Genomic DNA, 24,757 nt, shown 5'->3' with positions numbered 1-24,757 from the left:
GAGAAAACAGAGTTAACGTTTCGGGTCCAGTGACCCTTCCTCAGAACTGATGGTGGCTGGGAAAACATCAGTTTATATTCAGAAAATAGGGAGGTGGGTGGGGTAGGGAGTAAATGATGGAGCCCAAAGAGTGAAAAAGGACAGTTGGACAGAAAAAGGAGTTGCTAACGATCAGGCTGGGAGGGTGAATAGTTGTTAATGGGGACTGTTAGTGACTAACAACAGGGGGTGTGTAATGGTAGGCTATGTGGTAACAAGGCCTGGTGTGTGGGGTAGGGAGCTGGGACATGGGAGAGTTTAGGCCCTAAAATTATTTGATTCAACCCTCTTAAAAAATTAACCCAGTTTAATTTCTGAAGCAATCTAAAGATGCCAAATTGATCTGTATCTGTAATCTGAGATAGTAGGAACTGCAGATGCTGGAGAATCTGAGATAACAAGGTGTAGAGCTGGATGAACACAGCAGGCCAAGCAGCAGCATAGGAAATTTCTGAAGAAGGGTCTAGGCCCGAAATGTCAGCTTTCCTGCTCCTCTGATGCTGCTTGGCCTGCTGTGTTCATCCAGCTCTACACCTTGTTATCTCAGATTCTCCAGCATCTGCAGTTCCTACAATCTCTGCTGCATTAATTTCTGGATTGCAGTGAAGATGCAAGATATTTTCTGCTTCAGATTTTGTCATGTGATTTTATGTTACATAAACTGTTTAATACACAGAGGCGATCTTTACCATACCAAGATTTACTATAGAACACAAGTGCTGCGGGGTACCAAGTCACAACTCTTATCCAGCAGATGGCCTCAGCTCCCCTTTTTATCGGGCACTGTGAGATTTTCGGACAATTTCGTGTGTAGTGATTCCTCGCTGTGCAAGCCATTGAAGCAGGATCCATTACATCACAGGATTGCAAGACAATGATGTGAAGAAGCCATTTAGCCCACTGTAGGTCATCTGTCTTGGATTAACAATAACCTGTATTTGCATAAAGCCTTTAACATAGCAAAACATGCGGAAATTGATACCTTGCCAAAGAGTTGTGGAGTCATTATGGCACAGGAGGCTGTCATTTTGCCCATCGAATCCAACACGAGTTGTTCGGGCATGATTAAAACCTTTATTGGACGAAATCAAGGTTCCAGTGCCTTTTAGGGAGAGAAATCTGCCATCCATACCTGATCTGGCTTGCTTGTGACTCTGGACCTGTAAAAGTTAGTAGCCATAGTCCTAATGGAACATAAGGCTGCCCTCTGATTAGGGAGAGAGAATGTGTGATGCTGATTTAACCTGAGGGTCACCACAGCTTAGATATGCAAAGAGTTTGGGAAGGCAAGTCCTTAACGGTAACCTTAGCCAGTGCAGGGATTGAACCTACACTTTTGGTGATGCTGTACATTGCAAACCAGCTGACCAGCCAGCTGACCCCCTATAATTGTAGCAGAGTGCTTGATTCTTAACTACTCTCTGGTCAATTAGGAATGGGCAATAAAAATGCTGGCCTAGCCAGCAACACCACATCCTCTGAATGAATTTAATAAAAAACAAAGTTTAAAGCAGTCGAGTAAGCTTTAGGGGGGAATTTCCAGGGCTCAGTGCCTAGGCGACTAAAGGCACAGCTGCCAGTGTTGGATTGAAAGAAGCTGGAGATGCACAGGCGACTGGTTTTGGAAGATGGCAGAGATTCTGGAGAGCTGTAGGACTGCAGAAGGATACAGAGGCTCGGACGGATCATGACAGCATCTACTTGTACTTTGGCTGACCCCAGTATTTCTCTCTGCACCAGCCTGCCTTATTCCGAGCATTTACTAGTCTTTTCAAGTAAAAAGGTTTTACCTGATATCTGATATTATGTTAATCTTTTATTCCCCTAAAACATTGCCTCTCGTTCCATCTCCTGCTTATAGAAATGTGCAGATTAAAATAAAAACTTTTTCATACATATTAAAAACGAAATAATTTTGTTTTCAGCACAGCAAGTTGCCTCCAATGCTGTCAGTCCATTCACATAATAACCTGAGAGTGCCCGTTGCCCTCTGGGGTGGCAAACACCAAAGGGTTAAGGAGGTAGGTGGGAGGTCATGGATAAAGGAGTAGGTGGAGGAGAGGAGGGTGAGGCTTTCTTTTTAACTGGTCTGAGGGCTTGACTGTAGCCATTTGAGCCCTTAATGATACCTCGCCACAAATAACTGTTGAGATAGAGGCCACACTTACAGTTAACATGGAGTTGGATAAGGATTAGAAAGGGGATCCTTTTAAATGCATAGCGCGGTGGCTCCGTGGTTAGCCCTGCTGCGGACCCAGGTTCGATTCTATCCACGGGCGACTGTCTGTGTGGAGTTTGCACATTCTCCCTGGGTCTGTGTGGGTTTCCTCCCACAGTCCAAAAATGTGCAGGTTAGAGTGGATTAGCTATGCTAAATTGCCCATAGTGTCCAGGGATGTGCAGGCTCAGTGGGTTAGCCATGGGAAATTCTGGGATTGGTCTGGGTATGATATTCTTCGGAGGGTCGGTGTGGAGTCAATGGGTCAAATGGCCTGCTTTCGCACTGTTGGGGCGAAATGGAACCAGAACATTTAAACTGGGGAGGGAGGTTGCTGGAGGGCATTGCTTCAGTTGAGGAGATTTATTTAATTTCAGAATTTGATTCAGTTCAGATTTCACCATTTACCATGTTGGGACTCAAAGCCCTCATCCCAGATCAGTCTTGGTCGCCCTACTCTCAGAAAGATATCATTAAGCTGGAGAGTGTTCAGAAGAGATTTACCAGGATGTTGCCAGGAATGGAGGGTTTGAGTTGTAAGGAGAAGGTGGATAGGCTGGGACTTTTTTCACTGGAGCGTAGGTGGTTGAAGAGTGACCTGTAGAGGTTTCTAAAATCATGAGGGTTATATATAGGGTGAATGGCTAGTGGCCTTTCCCTAGAGTCAGGGATTTCAAGACTAGGGGGCGTATTTTTAAGGTGAGAGGAGAATGATTTTAAAAGAAACATAAAATCACAGAGATGCACAGCATGGAAACAGACCCTTCATTCCAACTTGTCCAAGCTGACCAGATATCTTGCATAAATCTAGTTCTATTTGCCAGCATTTGGCCCATATCCCTCTAAACCCTTCCTATCCAGATGCCTTTTAAATGTTGTAATTGTACCAGCTTCCACCACTCCCTCTGGCAGCTCATTCCAATCATGCACCATCCTCTGTGTGAAAAAGTTGTCCCTTTTAAATCTTTCCCTCTCACCTTAAACCTATGCCCTCTAGTTTTGGACTCGACCACTCCGGGGAAAAGACCTTGTCTATTTACCCTGTCCGTGCTCCTCATGATTTCGTAAACTTCTGTAAGTTCACCCCTCAGCCTCCAACGCTCCAGGGAAAATAGCCCCAGCCTATCCAGCCTCTCCCTATAGCTCAAACTCTCCAATCCTGGCAACATCCTTGTAAGTCTTTTCTGAACCCTTTCAAGTTTCACAACATTTTCCTGTAGCAGGGAGACCAGAATTGAATACAGTATTCCGACAGTGACCTAACCAATGCCCTGTACAGCTGCAACATAACCTCCCAACTTCTATACTCAATGCACTGACCAATGAAGGCAAGCACTGCCTTTACTATCCTACCTACCTGTGACTCCAAATTCAAGGAACTATGAACCTGCAGTCTAAGGTCACTTTGATCAGCAACACTTCCCAGGACCCTACCATTAAGTGTGTAAGTCCCAGGGCAGTTTTTTTTACACAGAGGGAGGTTTGTGTGTGGAATGACACAAAGTTGGAGCTGTGGGTACAGTTACAATGTTTAAAAGATATTGAGATAAGTACATGAATAAGAAATGTTTGGGGGGATATGGGCCAAGTCCAGGCAGGTGGGGACTAGTTTAGTTTGGGGGCATGGTTTGCATGCACTGGTTGGACTGAAGGGTCTGTTTCTGTGATGTATAACTCTGTCTCTATAATATTATCACATTGTCTTAAGATGCTAGCTTATGAAGTTCATACTAGTTTTGGAATAGTAGTCCAGTGATACTGTCGTCGTCCCACTGCTTTACCCCAAAAGCAAATTCTCCAGAGACTGGAAATCTGAAGTAAAAACCGAAGATGCTTTGGGACCATGATGGTCTAGTGATATTAACACTGGATTGTTAATCTAGAGATCCAGGTAATGTTCTGGGGATTCAGGTTCAAATCTTGCCATGTCAAAGAGTAGAATTTGACTTTAATTTAAAAAAGAAAGTCTTGAAATTAACAGTTTAATGATGACTCTGAATCCATTGTCAATTGTCAGAAAAAGCCCATCTGGTTCACTGTTGTCCTTTAGGGAAGAAAGCTGCCATTGTGCCCACTGCCTACATGTGACTGCAGACCCACAGCAGTGTAGTTGGCTCTTATCTGCCCTCTGGGCAATTAGGAATAAGCAATAAATGCTGGTCTAGCCAACGATGCCCATGAATGAATAAAGAGAAAATGCTCAGCAGGTCAGGCTCATGTTCGTAGTCAGTGATCCTTTATCAGAGGATTTCCACTGGTTTCTGTTTTATTTCAGTGTACTCCAGAAGCTGCCTGGCCAGAGCTTTAGGCAGCTATAATGTAAAACTTGCATCGCTTTCTACCCCTCTACATTAAACTTCTTTTCTGTGGGAAGATTGACTCTCATCTCCTACTATGATCTGTTAATTTGATTTATCATGATCATATGTACCTCAGTACAGTGAAGCTTTGTTTTGCGTGCAGTCCAGGCAGATCATACCATACAAAGCGCATTAGGGTAATAGAACAGAGCGAGGAATACAATGTTATGGCTGCAGAGAGGGTGCGCAGAGAGCGAGATCAACGTTTAAGTTCAAAATTTCACATGTCCATTCAGAAGTCTAATGGGGTGGGGGGAAGAAGCTGTTCTTGAAGCTATTTGTACGTGTATACAAACGTTTATTTTCTGCCTGACGGAAGAGGGTAGAAGTGAGTATAACTGAGTTGGGAGGGGTCTTTATGTTGGCTGCTTTCCCAAGGCAGTGGGAGCTATAAGAGATTTTGTTGGACTGATGTCCACCACCCAAGTATTACTTTGGAACACCCATTTTTCTGGATGGTGAGTGATAGTGATCCAGTGTTGAGAAACATTCATGATGTTTCTGTTCCCTGTAACCAAGGAGCACAGATGGTGACTATCGCACCCTGCAACTAAATGCCTCTGTTTGGGTAACTTAGTGCAGGCTGGAACTTCCACCTAAAGGTTGACCTTCTGCTTTGGATGAGGCCAGCGTTTATTGTCCATCCCAGAGGGCAGTTAAGAGTCAAGCATGTTGCTGTGGGACTGGAGTCACATGTAGTCTAGACCAGGTAAAGACAGCATTTTCCTTCCCTAAAGGACATTAGTGAATTGGATGGGTTTTCCAGCAATTGATAATGGTCATCATTAATTTCAGTTTTTTAAAGATTTAATTCAGATTTCACCATCTGCCATGGCAGGATTTGAAACCGGGTCCCTGGAACACTCCTGGATCTCTGGATTAACAATCTAGTGATAGTACCACTGGACCATTGCCTCCCTGATTCATTCTGTCCCTTTTCTCATTATGAAATGAATTTCTCTTTTTTTTTTAAGTTATTGTCCAGTTCCCTTTTTAAAATTAGTATTGTATCTGCTTCTACCACCTTTTCAGGCAGAATGTTACAGGTCAGAAAAACATTTCTCCTTGAAGAATAAAGGAGCAGGCTTGAAGGGCTGAATGGCCCTTCACTATGTTGGTTCTTTTGAAAGTGATCTTAAATCTGATTTTTTTTGTAATTTGCTGATCCTCCTGCCTGTGGGAATTTTGTTCACTTCGTGAAAGCTCTCATAATATTTAACATCTCTATGAAATCTTCCCTTCACTGCTTCTGCTTGTAGGTGAATAACCCCAGCTTCTCTCATATCTCTCCAGAAGAAAAATCCCTCATCCCTGGTGCTGTTTTGTGCATTTTCCTTGGCACCCTTTGTACATCCTTGACATTCTTCCAAAGTATCGTTTCCCAGAATTTGCCACAGTACACGCACTGATGCTGAACCAATGCTTCATAAAAGTTTAATTTACTTCCTTTTGTACTCTGTACCTTTGTTATCAAGATCAAGCGTACGAGACCATGCCCTGGCCAATTCCTGTCCTCGATCTTTGTACTGATCGAGTATTGTTGCTCAAAGCTCCAATCGTCACCGCAATAGACATGGCAGGACCTGTGACAGTTCAAAGCATAAAGCCATATGCTTCTATTCACTCCCTTGTGCACCTGTATAAGTGGCAAACGATTTTCAATGTGTAATAAAATTCCGGCGTGCACTGGGAATAAGTGGTGCCAATTAACCAAAAATGATTTAAGGAGATGGCCAATGCAGATCAAATGCTTCTTTTAATGGGTGGAGGAGAAAGTCGAGGGTTTAGTTAAACCCCTTCTAACCCATTTCAATGAAAAGTGATTCCCGAACTCCCCAGACTCTTCAGGAAGTTTCAAAAAACTGTTGCTGCCTCCGTTTCTCAACATTTTCCATTTTTATAAACTCAACTGTTGCTATGTTCACTGTCCTCTGATCCTAAGAGGTCTGTAATTTCAGGATTAATTCAATGATTGATGCCTGGCAACCTTGCTACAGTCAACTGCCTCCTTTTGTTGGTTCTCAGTTCTCGGGATGAACTGGTGCCTTTGGGAGTTGGGCTATGTTGGAACAGCTGGTACAGAGTGAGCTCTTGACTGGAGGATGGGGTCACTGCATTCAACCATTTAATTATCATTTCAGTTTTGTTATCAAGTTAAATAACAGTATTCTTCACTGAAATCCAGATAGTCTTTGCATTACTTGTCCATACTTCACTTTACAAACACTGCTTTATTGGTAAAGAGACAAAATCCAGTAGTCTGAGTCTGGAAATTCTAGTTACTAGGGAATTCTGATTGGTGCAGTGCTGGGTAGCACAGATTTTGCCATAGTTAAGTATGAGGTGCTGGATTTTGGTGGCAGAAATAAGGTGGCGAGCTATTCCTTAGACAATAAAAGTTCAAATGGGTAGACAAGCAAAGGATACCCAAGCGTATCAATTTACTAATCATTAAAAGTCGCAGCTCAGGTTATCAAAGCCAAAATAAATCCAACCGAAGCCCAGGATTCATTTCTATAAAGATAGATTGAAAAGTTATGTTAAACTCATAAACATTGGTTTGACAGCACTAAGGGAGTGCAGGGCACAGTTCATATTTTACAAAGAGTATAGAGACAGTAGCAAGGTGCAAAGTAAGACTCCCAGTTACAGCATTGGGGCGGAGAGGATATACCTATCAGAAAAGGCTGAAATAGTATTGTGTGGTTGGAGGGGGAGAGGGTGGTGGTCTTTTCTGTTTTGGGGAAAAAAAAGAAAGCTGAGAGGTGGCCTGATAACAGTTTTAAATGATATGGTCTGACATGGGTAAATTTAGAGAAAATTACATCAATAAGAACAGAATGGAAGGCTATGTTATTGTTGTAGAATGATGTGGGATGCGATGAGGTCACGTGAAGTATAAAAACTAGAATAGACTGGACAAAATGTCCTGTTTCTGCACTGTTTCAGTGCGATTCTTATCTACCTAACCATCTCGGCCACTTCACATGATCACAAGTTGTGCATTCTAACCACACTCTGGCTAAGGAGTTTCTCCTGAAAGTCCCGGTTGGATTTATCAGTGACTGTCGCATATTTATGGTCCCTAGTTGTGGTCTCAATCACAAATGGAGATAAGGTAAACACAGAGATGCTATCGAACAAGTTCATAATCTTTGCATAATCATAAGTAGCATTAGCTTCTGGATGACTCAAGATGATTTATATTTTTAAGGAAATATATTTTCGTTTAAAATGAGCTGGCATTGAGATTACATTGCTGTTTGTAATGCATAATAGAAGCAGTGGTTTCCCAGGAAACGGGCCATTTTATGAGTCAGGTCTGTAACTCTATTACCCACAGAGGAGATGATTTATTAAGTTTGGTGGTGGTCTGTTTATCAAAATCAGTACTTTCTTTTGTATCCTTTATGGAGAGGATGATGACATTTTCCTTGATGGTGTTGTGAATGAGAAATTCAAGCAGATTTATCTTGCCATACCCAGTATTTGAGACAACTGCCTTAGCAATTTTAATAACATGAACGGCCTCTGACTCATTTTGTGGCTGTAATGTTTATCTGTTAGGGACATAACCTGAGATTGAGTTGTGAATCTCTGTTCCTGTTGTGGCCATTACTGAGGCATAACCTGCAGGGAAATTGTCTAGCTGAAGGAATATCTACATAAGTGCTTTTACAAAATCCTGTAAATCCATGGGCAAGATAGCTTCTCCAGTACCAGTGTCTTCTCTCAGACTGAGGATCTCTAGTATTGCAGCACTGGGTACAGTCAATTAGCTGTGATGACCAGGCCACATTGTCTGCATGTCAGACACAAAGCGAGCTCTGTGTCTTTGACCGAACTATGTCGTGGGAGCGGGTTAGCGGGAGAGCAGGGGAAGAACTTCGAGGATGTTCGTAGCGCCTCTCTGAGAGAAATGCAACATTCCCACTGGCCCGTGGGAATCTCTCACCCGAGACCACCCAAACTGGAAAGGAAACATTTCTACAAAGTGTCAGCCATTTCCGGCATCTCCAGATGGAGGTCAAATGAAACAGCAGGTGGAAACCGAGCATCCTTCCCAGCTGCCTGCCAATCCGAACATAAGACCATAAGACCATAAGGCATAGGAGCAGAAATTAGGCCATTTGGCCCATCAAGTCTGCTCCGCCATTCAATCGTGGCTGATAAGTTCCTCAACCCCATTCTCCTGCTTTCTCCCCGTAACCCTTGATCCCCTTGATAATCAAGAACCTATCTATCTCAGTCTAAAATGTACTCAATGACCAGGCTTCCACAGCCTTCTCTGGCAGTGATTGCCATAGATTGACCACTCTCTGGCTGAAGAGGTTTCTCCTTATCTCCATTCTAAAAGATGTTCCCTTTACTCTAAGGCTGTGCACTTGGGTCCTAGACTCTCCTACCAATGGAAGCATCTTTCTAACCAGGCCATTCAGTGTTCTGAAAGTTTCAATTAGATCCCCCCTCATCCTTCTAAATTCCAATGAGTATAGTCCCAGAGTCCTCAAACATTCCTCATATGTTAAGCTTTCCATTCCTTGGACCATTCTAGTAAACCTCCTCAGAACCCGCTCCAGGGCCAGTACATCCTTCCTGAGATATAGGGCCCAAAACTGTACACAATACTCCAAATGTGGCCTGACCAGAGCCTTATAAAGCCTCAGTAGTACATCCCTGCTTTTATATTCAAGTCCTCTCAAAATAAATTCCCAACATCGCATTTGCCTTCCTGACTACTGACTCAACCTGCAAGTTTACCTTGAGAAACTCCTGGACGAGAACTCCAAGTCTCTTTGCATTTCAGACTTCTGAATTTTCTCCCCATTTAGAAAACAGTCCGTGCTTTTATTCTTTTTACCAAAGTGCATGACCTCACACTTTCCCACGTTGTACTCCATCTGCCACTTCTTTGCCCACTCTCCTAACCTGTCTAAATCCTTCTGAAGCCTTGCCACCTCCTCAATGCTACCTGTCCCTCCATCTATCTTTGTATTGCCTGCAAACTTAGCCAGAATGCCCACAGTTCCTTCATCGAGATCATTAATGTACAAAGTGAAAAGATGTGGTCCCAGCACTGACCCTTGCGGAACTTCACTTGTCACTGGCTGCCATCCTGAGAAAGACCCCTTTATCCCCACTCTCTGCTTTCTGCCAGACAGCCAATCTTCTATCCATGCTAGCACCTTGCCTCTAACACTGTGGGCCCTTACCTTACTTAGCAGCCTCCTGTGTGGTACCTTATCAAAGGTCTTCTTGAAGTCCAGGTATTTAACATCCATTGGCTCTCCTTGGTCTAACCTGCTCATTACTTCCCCTAAGAATTCTAGCAGATTTGTCAGGCATGACCTCCCCTTGATGAAACCATGCTGACTTTGCCCTATTTTACCATACATTTCCAAATATTCAGAAATCCCATCCTTTACAATAGACACCAAAATCTTACCCATGACCGAGGTTAGGCTAATCGGCCTGTAATTTTCCATCTTTTGCCTTACTCCCTTTTTAAACAGGGGTGTCACGTTAGCGATTTTCCAGTCCTCTATGATCCTCACTGACTCTAGCGATTCCTGAAAGATCACCATTAATGCTTCCACTATCTCTTCAGCTATATCCTTTAGAACTCTGGAGTGTAGTCCATCTGGTCCAGGTGATTTATCCACCTTCAGGCCAATCATTTTTACTAGCATCTTTTCCTTGGTGAAGGCCACCATACTCAGCTCTGCCCCCTGACTCTCTCGAGTTTTTGGATTTTACTCGTGTCTTCCACTGTGAAGACTGACACAAAGTCATTATTCAGTTCCCTAGCCATTTCCTTGTTCCCCACTACCATCTCTCCACTGTCTTTTTCCAGTGGTCCAATGTCCACTTTTGCTTCTCTTTTGCCCTTTATATACCAAACGAAACTCTTACAGTCTTTATTTATATTACTGGCTAGCTTACCCTCATATTTAATCTTCTCCCTCCTTATTTCTTTTTTTGTTGCCCTCTGTTCCCAATCCTCTGGTTTCCCACTGCCCTTCACCACACTATATGCTTTCTCTTTTGCTTTCATGCTATCCCTGACTTCCTCAGTCAGCCATGGTTGCCTCATCCTCCCTGTACCATGCCTCTTTTCCTAGGAATGAATTTTTGTTGCGTCTCCTGAATTATTCCCAGAAACTCCTGCCATTGCTGTTCCACTGTCTTTCCTGCTAGGCTCCTCTTCCAGTCAATTCTGCCCAGCTCCTCCCTCATACCTCTGTAGTCACCTTTATTCAGCTATAATACCGTTACCTCTGATTCTATCTTCTCCCTCTCAAATTGCAGAGTAAATTCTATCATCTTATGATCACTGCCTCCTTACGGTTCCTTTACCTTAAGCTCCCTTATCAACTCTGCATCATTGCACAACACCAAATCCAGTACTGCATGCTCCCTTATGGGGTCCACCACGAGCTGCTCCAAAAAGCCATGTTGTAGGCATTCCACACATTCCTTTTCTTGCAATCCACTACCAACCTGATTTTCCCAGTCCACCTGGATATTGAAATCCCCCATGATCACCATAACTTTGCCTTTCTTACACCCCTTTTCTATCTTCTGGTGTATGTTGCGTCCCAGCTCCTGACTACTGTTTGGAGGCCTGTACATAATTCCAACTGTGTTTTTTTTTTTAACCTCTGCGGTTTTTTAACCCTCTCAGATTCTACACCATCAGAACCTACTTCGTTTCTTCCTATTGATTTAATTTCATTTCTCACGAATAAGGCAACCCCAACCCCTTGGCCCACCTGCCTATCTTTTCAATAGGATGTATATCCTTGGATATTCAGTTCCCAATCCTGATCCCCTTGCAGCCACATCTCATTGATGCCTACCGCATCATACCTGCCAGTTTCGATCTGCGCCACAAGCTCATTTACCTTATTCCTTACACTGCGTGCATTTAGATATAACACCTTTAGTCCTGTATTAACCCTCCCTCTTCTCATTTTCATTCGTTTTTCCAGTGTTTGATTGCTAGCCTGTTCCAAACACTCTGTCCTATTTGTGTTTGTGCTGGAGACGTTAATAACCTCTCCTGAATTCTCCTTTCCGGTCATTTCTTTCATATTGTTCCATGTAGTTGAATCCACCACTACAGATGTTAACCTGCTGCTTTGTTTCCCACTGGAGCAAGATCCCACCTCCCTCCCCACCCCCCCGAAACTTTCTAGTTTAAAGTCCTGTTGACCAGCCTATTTTCCCATGGCACCCGCATGGCTGAGTTGGAGTGAAGGATTTGTTTCCGTGCTGTATGACTCTATGCCCCACTTCTGACAACATGTGCGGGTCCAGTGTTAGACTGTTTAGTTACCTCAGGACCCACAGCACCGGAATCCATCCTGAGGAATTGTCTCAGAAGAATTATCTAACCAGGCAAATTGTGCTGAAAAGTAAACCAAGTGCTTTTCATGACCTAAGGGCATCTCAAAAAAGTGTGCTTTTCAAACAATGAAGTGGAGTCACCGTTGTAGAACAGTAGCCAATTTGAGTGCAGCCAGCTCCCAAAAACTGCAGTGATTTTCTTTAAAAAGAGATTATTGATCAAAGCGTCCCTGGCCTCCGTCGAAAGATTCAAAATATATTAGTTTAGACAGCGCAACATTCTCTTAGAACCACACTGAATGTCCCCTATGTCTTGTGCTCAAGCCTCTGGCTCTATGAACCCACAACCTTCTAATGCGAAGGTGAGAGTAATACCCGTAATGCCAGCTAATGCTGGCAGCAATGTTTTACTGAGACCTCCAGGACAGTGCACTCAAATGCTATTGATATTCTGTGAACTGGTGCTGTCTGTGTGAAGACAGTGCGTAGCTGAGCTACACAAACCAGAAGGTCACCAGTCTGCACAAGTGGTCATGGGAATATTAATTTGGTTTTAAGAGTCATGGTTTTAGTTATAGATGATCCTATCTGTTACTAAGACTGCCAATTTCTACCTCTGTAACACTGCCCACCAAAACCCATCAGCTGCTCTTTCTGACATCTAATTGAAGGTTCTTTCTATCTTCCTGTCTCATTACAACCTGATATATGATCCTGCCTCCCCCATCCCTTGAGAAATGACCCTTGGTGTCCTTGACCCACCAGGGTTACTGAGGATTTATTGATTGTTCAGTAATGTACATTATTATTTCTTTGTAATGACGTACTAAACATCAGAGACCTGTTTAAGCGGCCAGTTGATTCAGGCAATGAGTAGATGAGCTGATTGGGTTTGCGTTCTCATGTCTGCTGTGGGAAATGGCTGTGTAGTGGTAATGTCACTGGACTAGTAATTCAGAACCCCAGCTTCATGTTCTGGGGCCATGAGTTCAAATACCACCAGAGCAAATCGTGAAATTTGAATTAATTAAAAACCTGGAATTGACATCCAGTTTAATGGTGACCATACAATTGTCATGACAAAATATCTGGTTCAATAAATTTGGAGAAAGAGATCTGCCGTCCTTACCTGGTCTGGTCTCCGTATGACTCCAGACCCATCGCAATGTGGTTGACTCGTAACTGCCCCCTGGATAATTCAGAATGAGCAATAAATATCAACTTAGCCAGCGATGCCCACATCTCATGAATGAATTAAAAGAAAAATGATCTCAGCCTGAGTTTGCTGAATGCATGATTTGTTTGGATCACCACCTCTGGTCTAATGAAGGAAACATTCTCCAGTCATTACTCGTGACAGGGACCGTACCACTCCCTCTATGAGGGAGTTTTGTTGCACGCTTCGTGAGACGGTGCTGAAGTGCTAATATTGATAATCCAGAGGCCTTGGCTCCAGCTCTGGGAACACTGGTTCAGATCTCACCACAGCAGCTGATGGAATTTAAATCCAATGGATAAGTCTGGAATTGTAAACTAATCTGATTAATGGTTGCCATGACAGTTATCATTGTTGCAAAAGTCTATCTGGTTCACTGATGCCCTTTAAGGAAATCTGGAACCTTACCTGATTTGCCCTACTTTTGACTCCAGACCCACAACAATGTGAGAAATCACACGACACCAGGTTTATTTGAAAACACCAGCATAAGCCAGTTGGACTATAACCTGGAGGTGTGAGATTTCTGACCTTGTCCACTCCAGTCCAAAACCAGCATCTCCTATCACAACAACATAGTTGATTCTTAACTGTTTTCTGAAATGGTCTATTGAGAGACTTGGTTAGGAATAGGTAACAAACGCTGGCCTTGCTGGTGATGCCTACATCTCGTAGAAGAATAAGTTTAACAAGTGCCACCACTGGGTGCAGTTGTATTAGTTCAGTGTACGATGGCTCCAGTGGTTGAATTACTTTCTTGTACATTTTGTTTCGGCTCATGCGTAAAGACAGGAGGACAAATGAGGGTCTGCAGGTGAATCTGGATTTAAAAGAGTTGGCATCTTCGAGAGAGAGAGAATGAAGAAAGGAGCATTAGTATCTCATAAATAACGGAATATGATTGATATTCTGTCCATGCCTGGAAATGTAGACACGTTTCAAAAACAAAATGGTGTAGTAAATGACGTGCCAGATGCTCTTCATTTAATTCTAATTACGATAATGTAGGGCTTGTATGAAGATTAGTCGTTACATCTGCTCAGGTTCATCTGTCTTCCGAGATTGCTGTTTGCGTTTGGAACTTCATTAATGTCGATATCTTGTAGTGTCCCTAATGAGCTGCAGCCATTTTCTGCCAACCACTTTCTGGCTCTCCTCCAGAGTGTGGACCCCCTTCCACGGTTGCAAGGTGGAAGAGACAATAAGTAGTCGCAACTAAGAAATTACGTACTGGATTGTTCTTGGCAGTTCTGGGGGAAATTGGCGGTAAGAGCGGAGTATTTGTGGGGAAAGAAAGAAAGACTTGCATTTCTTAAATGTCTTTCTCCACCTTTTGGAGCCACTAAAGTACTTTTGAAACACACTTCTTTTGTTATAGGAAGGTAAGCAATAAGAATAAATTATTCGGCCCCTCAGTTCTGTTCTGCCGTTGAATACAATCACGGCTGTTCCTCTGCTTCGACTTCACCAATCCACCCACTCCCCATACCACTTAAATCTTTGAGAGATCAAAAATCTGTGCCTCAGTCTTAAATACACTGAATAATAGCACGTCTGCAGTGCTGTTGAGTGGAAACTTATGAAGATTCACTGCCCTTTAAATAAAGAAGTTTCTCCTTATCTCAGTCCCAAGTGATTGTCTGCTTACCCTGGGACTTTTCCTCCATGTTCCAGATTCCCCAGCCAGGGGAAATGACCTCTGTGTCTATGCTGTGAAACGCTTTCAGTTCAGGAACACAATAGCCAATTCATATAAAGCAATGTTCTACACTGTTTTTAAGTCTTGGTTGAGGGATAAGTATTTGCCAGGACTCATCTTCATTTCAATTTAAGATATACAGTAATTCACCACTGGAAATCATTGTTTGCCTGAGAGGATAAGGTGGAATAGTGTAGTGCAGGCTAGCCTTGGTACGTTAACTGAAAGACTGTACCTCCTATAGTGTAGCATTCCGTCTGCACTGCAAAATAATAGGTTTTGTGTTTGAGTCACTGATGTGGTTCTTGAGCCCATAATCTTCTGACTTGAAGGTGAAAGTCAGATTTATGAACAGCTTCTGCAGAGACCAGAGATAACAAGGTGTAGAGCTGGATGAACACAGCAGGCCGAGCAGGAAGGCTGACGTTTCGGGCCTAGACCCTTCTTCAGCCACTGAGGTTTTTCCGGAGGGACGAGGGTAACTTCTTCAGGGTAGGCATCCTTAGAAGAGGCTTTGCAGTGGGGTTAAAATTGTTTCAGAGATAGTAGGAATTGCAGATGCAGGAGAATCTGAGATAACAAGGATACCTACCTTGAAGAAGTTACTCTCCTCCCTCCGGAAAGACCTCAGTGGCTGAAGAAGGGTCTAGGCCTGAAACGTTAGCCTTTCTGCTCCTGTGATGCTGCTTGGCCTGCTGTGCTCATCCAGCTCTACACCTTGTTACCTCAGATTCTCCAGCATCGGTAGTTCCTACTACCTTCTGCAGAGACCATTTGGTTTGTGATTATAATCTGTGCTTGGAGTTGCTGGGTCAACTGAAGAGTTGTTTGGATGTCCAATTCAATTACTCCCTCAGAAACACCACACAGTGCGGAACACAGACTCTCAAACTCCTGATTTTCATTGTAAGGTTGTGAAGCAGCAAGTGAAGTGTGTGGTTCACTGTTGCTCTTTATCCCTTAACCTGAGACCTCTATAATATCGATGTGATTTTTATGAGCCATTGCAGATCCTTGGTTGCCGTTGGCGATCGCTTTAGCCACTGGTTTCTCCTGATTTGTTACCTCTGCATTTGAATCCATTAATCACAACTGTGCCACTAGTTTTGAGCATTTGCTAATTTATGAACTTGCCTGATTAGATTTGTGCCTTCCAATTGGTCCTAACATTATTTGTTTTTCTCTGTCTGAAGACCATAACATTTATTGGTAGCTTAGAACTAAAACAAAAACACCAGTAAGCCAGCTTCGTAATAGCCACTGTGAACTGTTCAGAAAATCCTATAAGAGGAAGGATGGGTTTTGAAGGGCTATTGGTTTGGTTCTCTCTGAGCAAGGAATCAATAATGAGTTGCAGGCTGGAGGCACTTCTTTGTTCATCAGTTGTACATTCAAACTGAATTTTTTTTTGTGTACAGACCCTTAAATGGTCACACTGCCTGTCCTTTATCTGTCATCAGCTACAACTGTTTTCACCCTTCTTTTGGTGGTGGCCGTGCCTCAATTGACTAGGCCCCAAGCTCCAGATTTCTGATCTTCTGTTCATCTTTCGCTCTTTCCCTTTAAGATTTCCCCTTAAATCCTATCTCTTTGACCATATCCCTATTATCCTCGAGTATGGCTCAGTTTCTAAATTTTATATAGAATCAGATATTGCTGGAAGTACTCTGCAAGTGTGGCATCATCGGTGCAGAGTGATCAGTGACCCTTCTTCAGAACTTTTGTTTAGTGTCTAACTGTTGTCTGATCACACTCCTGTGCTGTGGCTCAGGACACTGAAGCTGTTGAATAAACGCAAGTTGAATTGCACAGGGCTGAGTGGTTAATCACCATGGACCCATGATGACGGTGTGGGCTTTTGAGCATTGAGAGATTTTCTGTGAGTGTCACACAGGGAGCTCCAGTGGTGTTCATTGCTTTGGGTCTGTCTGGCATGTGGGAAAATACACCGTGCCAGAGACCAGCTCCCACATTGAAACCTGAACTTGAGACAGAATATTATGGCACTTTATCTTCTAGCAAAACTTCTTTTTAAAAAAGTTTCGGCTCATGTGATTCGTAATAGGGAGCCCAACGTAAACGAGGTTTATTGGGGAGGTGATGGCCTAGTGGTATTATCGCTGAACTGTTAATCCAGAAATTTAGCTAATGTTCTGAGGACCTGGGTTCGAATCAATAAAAATCTGGAATCGAGGGACTAATGACCATGAATTCAATGACAATTGTTGGAAAAACCCATCAGGTGCACTAATGTCCTTTAGGGAAGCAAACTGCCATCCTTACCTGGTCTGGCCTATGTGTGACTCCAGACCTACAGCAATGTAGTTGACCCTTAACTGCCCTCTGGGCAATTAGGGATGGGTAACAAGTGCTGGCCGAGCCAATAACGCCCTTATCCTGTAAATGTTTGTTTTTATTCAATGGTGTGGTGGTCTTTTGTCTGTGTGTGAGAGTTGAGAGATTTTAATATAGAATGCGCCATTCTCCCCTCAGATATGCTAACAAAATAATGTCTGAGCTTGTGAGGAAAGGTAGTGGGCCTTCCCGCTGGATAGATCTCAAATAATATGGACTCACTTGGTGGTTTATGAAGCTCCAGGTCGAACGCTGCATGCAACAAGAGGGTGATGTAACTATTTTCAGTGATTTCCTACCAGGCATCTGTTTGCTTTCCGAAAAGAAAACAAGTAAATTCAAAGGTGTAATGAAATGATAGGAATTCAGAAACGTGCCCCCGGAATAAACCACTTTCTCGTGTTTAGCAGGTGACAACAGCACCACAGCAGCGTCAGACATCTGAAGGGAATTGATTCTCTGAGTCCTGGGTTTACACATGCCTTTAGGAGCTGGCTGTGGTTTGTGATGGTGGATATTATAGAAAGCTAGTTTTCAACTATCAGTGTTGGGTGGGCAGCAGTTGCACTGATCTCCCCCCTCTCTGTTGTTGCAGATTTAGCAGTGCAACCTGGCTGGAAACTAAACAGTCAGAAAATATTAGAATAATGGCACTCGCAATGGATCATCAGAATTGCTTTCCTGCCAGCTTATTTGTCTCAACTTTAAGAGAATGTCAGACAGTTTTTGCATGACACAAACGTAATTATATCCTTTCCATTCAGAATTTTATACAAATAGACACAGCCCACACGTTTTGCACTTTGATTTCTAATGTTCTAATTCTAACGTTATTTTATGTGATGTTCCCATTTGAAAAAAACATGTTGCTTCAGGAGGGTTATACTTATATTGAAAGCAGATCAGAGGAAGTTTCGGAGGGACCACTCTCTCCGTGACTCCCTTGTCCGCTCCACACTCCCCTCCAGCCCCACCACACCCGGCACTTTTCCCTGCAACCGCAGGAAGTGCTACACCTGCCCCCATGCCTCCTCCCTCACCCCCATCCCAGGCCCCAAGAAGACTTTCCACATCAAGCAGATGTTCACCTGCACATCTGCCAATGTGGTATACTGCATCCGCTGTACCCGTTGTGGCCTCCTCTACATCGGGGAAACCAAGCGGAGGCTTGGGGACCGCTTTGCAGAACACCTACGTTCGGTTCACAATAAACAACTGCATCTCCCAGTCGCGAACCATTTCAACTCCCCCTCCCATTCCTCAGACGACATGTCCATCCTGGGCCTCCTGCAGTGCCACAACGATGCCACCCGAAGGTTGCAGGAACAGCAACTCATATTCTGCTTGGGAACCCTGCAGCCCAATGGTATCAATGTGGATTTCACAAGCTTCAAAATCTCCCCTCCCCCTACCGCATCCCAAAACCAGCCCAGCTGGTCCCCGCCTCCCTAACCTGTCCTTCCTCCCACCTATCCCCTCCTCCCACCTCAAGCCGCACCCCCATCTCCTACCTACCAACCTCATCCTGCCCCCTTGACCTGTCCGTCCTCCCTGGACTGACCTATCCCCTCCCTACCTCCCCACCTACACTCACCTTTACTGGCTCCATCCCCGCCTCTTTGACCTGTTTGTTTCCTCTCCACCTATCTTCTGCTCTATCCATCTTCTATCCGCCTCCCCCTCTCTCCCTATTTATTTCAGAACCCCCTCCCCCTCCCCCATTTCTGATGAAGGGTCTAGGCCCGAAACGTCAGCCTTTTTGCTCCTCTGATGCTGCTTGGCCTGCTGTGTTCATCCAGCTGTGCACCTTGTTGTCTCTTTCCTTGGCTGAGGTTCATTTGTTGGGTGGTACAGTATTTGTGTGGAGTTTGTACATTCTCTCTGTGTCTGCTTAGGTTTCCTCCAGGTGCTGCAGTTTTTTTCCTCTCAGTCCAAAGATGGTGCAGGTTAGGGTTGATTGGCCATGCTAAATTGCCCATAGTGTCCTGGGATGTGCAGGCTAGGTGGGTTAGCCATGGGAAAATGCAGGCCAATGAGGCTAGGGTAAGGGGGTGGGTCTGGGTGGGATGCTGTTGGGGGGGGGGGTGGAGGTGGTGTGGACTCGATGGGCTGAATGGCCTGCTTCCATGCGGTAGGGATTCTATGATTCCTGGAATGAAGGGATAATCTTATGGGACAAGATTGAGGGGGTTGAACCTACATTCATCAGAGTTTGGAAGAACGAGAGGCTATCTTTTTGATCCCTCTATGATTCTGGAGGGGTTTTGACAGGGTGGGTGCTGAGAGGATGTTCCCATTCACGGGCACAGTTTCAAAATTACGTAGTCTCCCATTTAAGCAAGAATTTCTCCTCTGACGATGGTTAGTGTTTGGATTCTTCCCCATTGGAGACTGGGTTATTGAATCCATGCTGGGGGAGTAGGGGGTGGGGAGTGTGATGGTTCCAGACATGATTGTAAAGTTAAGGCTGCAGTCAGATCAGCTGTCCTCTTATTAACTCAAAAGACTGAATGACCTACTTCTGCTCTTAATGTTGCATTTATTAAGGCATCTTAGAGTTGGTCAATGTAGTTTATTTTGGTGGGGCGGAATATAACGTTTGTTACATGCAATATGGCAGGCCAGCAATACTTGGTGTGCAAACCCCTGCTCCCAAAGAAAAGTTAGTAAACTCTTCCGCCCAAACACATACTTGGCAAGAACTGGCCTGTTGTTTGGATTCCCAACCCCCGCCACCTCCAGGATTTTAGCATGTGTTTGGCTCAGCTCACCTGAGCAGCTATCTCTGAGATGGAGCCAAGAAGGGAAATACGTTTAATTCCTTTTGTCACCATTTCCTTGTGAGCCACGTGAGTTCTGTACCAGCTACCAGAACAAAACGTTGGCACTCCCCTTGTCCAAGGTTCCCTTCGCACCACACTCCTTCATCCTGCTTCTCTGACTTCTGGGGACAACTTTGTAGAATCATAGAATTCCTACGGTATGGAAGCAGTCCATTTGGCCCATCAAGTTTACACCGCCCCTCCAAACAGCATTCCACCCAGACCCTCACCCCCTACCCTATAACCCTGCATTTCCCGTGGCTAATCCACCCTAGCCTGCACGTCCCTGGACACTATGGGCAATTTAACATGGCCAGTCCACCTAACCTGCACACCCTTGGACTGTGAGTGGGGTAACCGGAGCACCCGGAGGAAACCCACGCAGACACGGGGAGAATGTGCAAACTCCACACAGACAGTCGCCCGAGGGTGGAATTGGCTCCCTAGCGCTGTGAGGCAGCAGTGCTAACCACTGAGCCACCTCTTCATCAGAAAAAGAGGGCATGTCCATCTACCCCACCCGAAACTTCTAGATGCAGAGTAAAGATCCCACTTTGCTACACAAAATTATGCCTGTACCGCAATTTTCCTATCCCATGTCGTATTGCTCTGTTTGAGCTCCAGTCCTGATTTTGACTGTTTTGTGTTTGGGCAGTGCTGACTGGGGACTAACTGGAGATTGTTCAAACTTGGGACTCCATTTAGGATTGTTTATGTTTTAAAACTTTGGGCTTTGATTGCTGCAGCAATTTGCTAACAAATTGTTTGTAACATTCCTGCGTTTATTTTCAGCTACTTAACAGAAAGCCAGACAGCTCCAGTGCTGAAATATGTGGATCAACTTGCTGTGGCACAGATAATTCATCAGGTATGATTCAACCTTCACTGTTTGAATGTTGTAGCAGTTGATTTAACTCCAGGGCCCATCTGTTTCTCAAGCGAATTCTATTTCAGCACGTTATGCATACACTTGCCCTGGATGTTTGTGACACTGAGTTCAAAATATCATATTTATACGTGATTTTCTTTTCTTTTTGCACAGTGGATGCAAAGATGGACCTGAACAGTGGGTCTTGTCTTTGTTTTCCACTGGTCTGGGAGGACTTTTAAAAATCAACTCCCATTCCCCCATCTCCAACCTCTCTTTCTTCTGTAGAGTTGTAGAATGTGATGTAACCTACCAAAACTGTCTCTATCTTTCCTGCAATTGTGTTTGGAGTCCGTCCAATCACATTTCTGCTGCAGCAGTGAAGCAGTGCCTTAAACAACGTCATTGAAGACTTCATGTGCGACTGATGAGTTATCCCATCTCATCCCTCTTGATCTGCCTGCAGTCGTTGATACAGTTGTGTAGACTGGCCTTTTCCAGCACCTCTGCTGTGTTTCCTAACTGAAAGTGAATCTGCCACCAGGGCATTGGTGATAACTCCCTGGTTCTCCTTCCAGAAAGGGCCAGGGGTTGGTGTCCATCTACCTTGAACATCTTGTGTATGTGGCTCTTCTGGAAAGTCACCCTGAGGTGATGTGCTCAGGTGTCTGAGAGTGGGGCTTGAACCTGTGACTTGCTGTGACCTGCAGAGATGGTATTTCATCGCTGACACCAAGATGTTGTTGCTGCCGTTTGAGGCAGAGCCGGAATTCATCCCGGTTCCATGACCCAACATTCCTGCTCTCCATCAACACAGATAGTGTGTTTGTTCACTGTTTGTGGGCATTTGCTTCTGAGGAATTTTTGCCACCTGTACCATCAGCACAGTCACCGTTAGATACGATTGAAACATATTGGACAATGCATTGGTGTAAGATACACCTCCAATATATAAAGCGATTGTTAGGTCGGGGAATAAAAAGCTGTCAGCTTTAAATGCTGTTAGGTCATGGGGCATTGTCTAAGGTCATATAAATTGCAAACGTGCCAAAGGCTCAAAGATCTGTTTAATAAGCAGCTTCCAGTCAAATTAATAGAGTGCCTTTTAACCTATAGCCAGTCAGCAGCCCCAAGCAGGTGCAGCATGTGCTGGCTGCTCTTAAAGCTTCCAAAAGCAAGGTTGCAAGTTTGACACAGGGTTGCCCTGATACACAGTTTACTATTGTCAATTAAATTACCAAACAGAAATTGCCTAGCTGCAGATCAATCAGAATGTATTTTTAAAGAAACAGTTACCAGTGAGTGCAATATTGCTTCTGCAGGTTAGGGGACCAAGGGATGCCAGGCTCATAGTCAAATTGAACAAGGCGTAGAAAAGATTTGCCAGGATGCTAGGGTTTTACTTATAAGGAGAGGCTGGATAGGCTGGGACTTCTTTCACTGGAGTGTAGGAAATGAAGAGGTGATCTTGTAGAGGTTTATAAAACCATGAGGGACATAAATAAGGTGAATTGCAGAGGTCTTTTTTCTCTCAGGGCAGGTGAGCTCAAAACTAGAGGACCTACTTTTAAGGTGAGAGGAGAAAGATTTAAAAGGGACCAGACAGGCAACAATTTCACACGGAGGGTGGTTCATATGTGGAATGAACAGGCAGAGAAAGTGGTAAGTGCAGGTACAGTTACAATACTTAAAAGCCATTTGGACAGGTACATGAATAGGAAAGGTTTAGAGGGAAATGGCCTACATGCAGGCAAATGGGACTAGTTTAGTTTAGGAGACTTGGTCAGCATGGATGAGTTGGACCAAAGGGTCTATTTCCATGCTGTATGACTCTGTGACTCTATCTGACAAGTGTTGCAGAATAAGGTTAGGAAAGAATTGCAAGGATTTTTGTGGAGAATTGAGGGATTTGATCACATAAGAGCAGTCACTGCACTTTGCAGCAATTCACTGTAGTTGAAGTTGCTCTGGGCTATTGCTGAGAGATGTGTCAAGGTGCTTTCTTTCTTTCGAGACAGTGGTGTCAAGGACAGATAAAGGTTTTTACTGCCCACAAAATTGGTATAGTTTGATGTAAAGTATGTGTTGAATCTCTTGTTTTGGCTTGAAGCTGTTGATTCCAGCCTTCTCCAGGTCTTTGATTGACCGTTTCACCGCCAGGAAAATAATTTATGTGCCCAGCCAATGGACGATTGAAAATCTGATACATCTTGTGTGACAGAAAGTCCCAGAGGTTCTCAGATTCCGATGACCCAACCCGCTCCAAGATGCCACTTGCTTAAAATTCACTGTTCACGGCTGGATCATCTGGTAAATGAAATGAACAGCAGACCAGGCAAGTTGTCAATATATTTTCAAAGGCAGGAATGAAGATAGTAATGAATTGCACAGCCACGCAGTATAGCATTCTCACTGCTACTGTTGCAGTGTCACACAGGGAATTGGAGGTGGCATTAAACAGTGTTACGGCAACCCAGTGTCAAAGATGCAACTTCGCGTCCGCAATCTTAAAAAGCAGCCAGAGAATCTGCACCTCACTGGGGCTTTCTGATGTACAAGCTCGTTAAAGTGGGTTTGACTGGAGGATGCTTACGAAACAGGTTGTTGAGCTTTGGGTTGACGGCACTTCTTGCAATTAATATTATCCTTAAACATTGTCCCGCTATCTCATTAGTTTAATAGTGCAGCTGGCAGCCATTTGTATAGACCACTACGAGATAACCATCTGCATGAACAACAAAAATCAAAGTTGCTGGTTGTCGTGGGCAGAAATGGCCATCGCTACAGTCTGGCATCAGGATTTCATAAGTCAGCCAGAATGGATCAGATTCATCAAGTTTAGAGCTTGTTTGATAGTCAATCCTACCGCATGCAGTAACTGCAGAGCTTTAATGGTTCAGAGGTAGCATTTTTCTTTGAAAAGGGAAGAATGTTTGCAGCATGTTTTATTTTATGAAGTCTAGTCCACCATCTACAAGGCACAAAGTCAGGAGTGCGATGGAATACCATCACTGAATCACGCATTATCAACATCCAGGGGTTACCATTGACCAGAAACTCAACTGGACTCGCCACATCAATACAGTGGCCACAAGAGCAGGTCAGTGGCTAGGAATCCTGTAGCAAGTTACCCACCTCCTGACACCCCACCCCCACACTGCCCATCCCCCCCCCACCCCCTGCCCCCGCCCCCGCAAAGCAAGTTAGGAGAGTGAGGGAATACTCCCTGCTTGGCTGGATGAGTGCAGCTCTAACAATACTCAAGAGATTTGACACCATCCAGGACAAAGCAGACTGCTTGATTGGCATCACATCCACAAACATCCAATCCTTCCACCACTGGCAGTACATATTATCTACAAGATGCACTGCAGAATTTCACCAACAATCATTAGACAGCACCTTCCAAACCCATGGCCACTTGCATCTAGAAGGAGAAGGGCAGCAGATACATGGGAACATCACCCCTTGCCAGTTCCCCTCCAAGCCACTCACCATTCGGACTTGGAAATATGTCATGGTCCTTCTGTGACGCTGGGTCAAAATCCTTGAATTCCCTCCCTAATGGCATTGTGGGTCAACCACAAGGTAGACTGCAGTGGTTCAAGAAGGCAGCTCACCACCACCTTGTCAAGGGCAACTAGAGACAGGCAATAAAAGTGACACCCACATCCCACAAGTGATAAAGAAATGAAACAAGAACATAGGATATCCCAAAGTCTCTTACAGCCAATTAAATGCTAGAACATAGAACAGTACATCACAGCACAGGCCCTTCGGTCCAATGTTATGCTGACCTATTATCCTACTAAGATCAATCTACCCTGCAT

General features: G+C 44.2%; 1 protein-coding gene across 1 annotated transcript in view; it reads left to right on the top strand.

Moving 5' to 3' along the window:
- pigk (phosphatidylinositol glycan anchor biosynthesis, class K) overlaps nt 1-24,757 on the top strand; it is a 130,558-nt gene that overhangs the window by 60,022 nt on the left and 45,779 nt on the right. The window contains exon 9 of the mRNA XM_048601549.1: nt 20,852-20,927. Within this exon, the coding sequence (XP_048457506.1) occupies nt 20,852-20,927 (76 nt within the window). The remainder of the gene's footprint in view (nt 1-20,851; nt 20,928-24,757) is intronic.

The sequence above is a fragment of the Rhincodon typus genome, chromosome 10 (assembly GCF_021869965.1).
Source record: "Rhincodon typus isolate 14 chromosome 10, sRhiTyp1.1, whole genome shotgun sequence".
Classification (NCBI taxonomy): domain Eukaryota; kingdom Metazoa; phylum Chordata; class Chondrichthyes; order Orectolobiformes; family Rhincodontidae; genus Rhincodon; species Rhincodon typus.
This window is presented reverse-complemented; position numbering and strand designations above follow the sequence as displayed.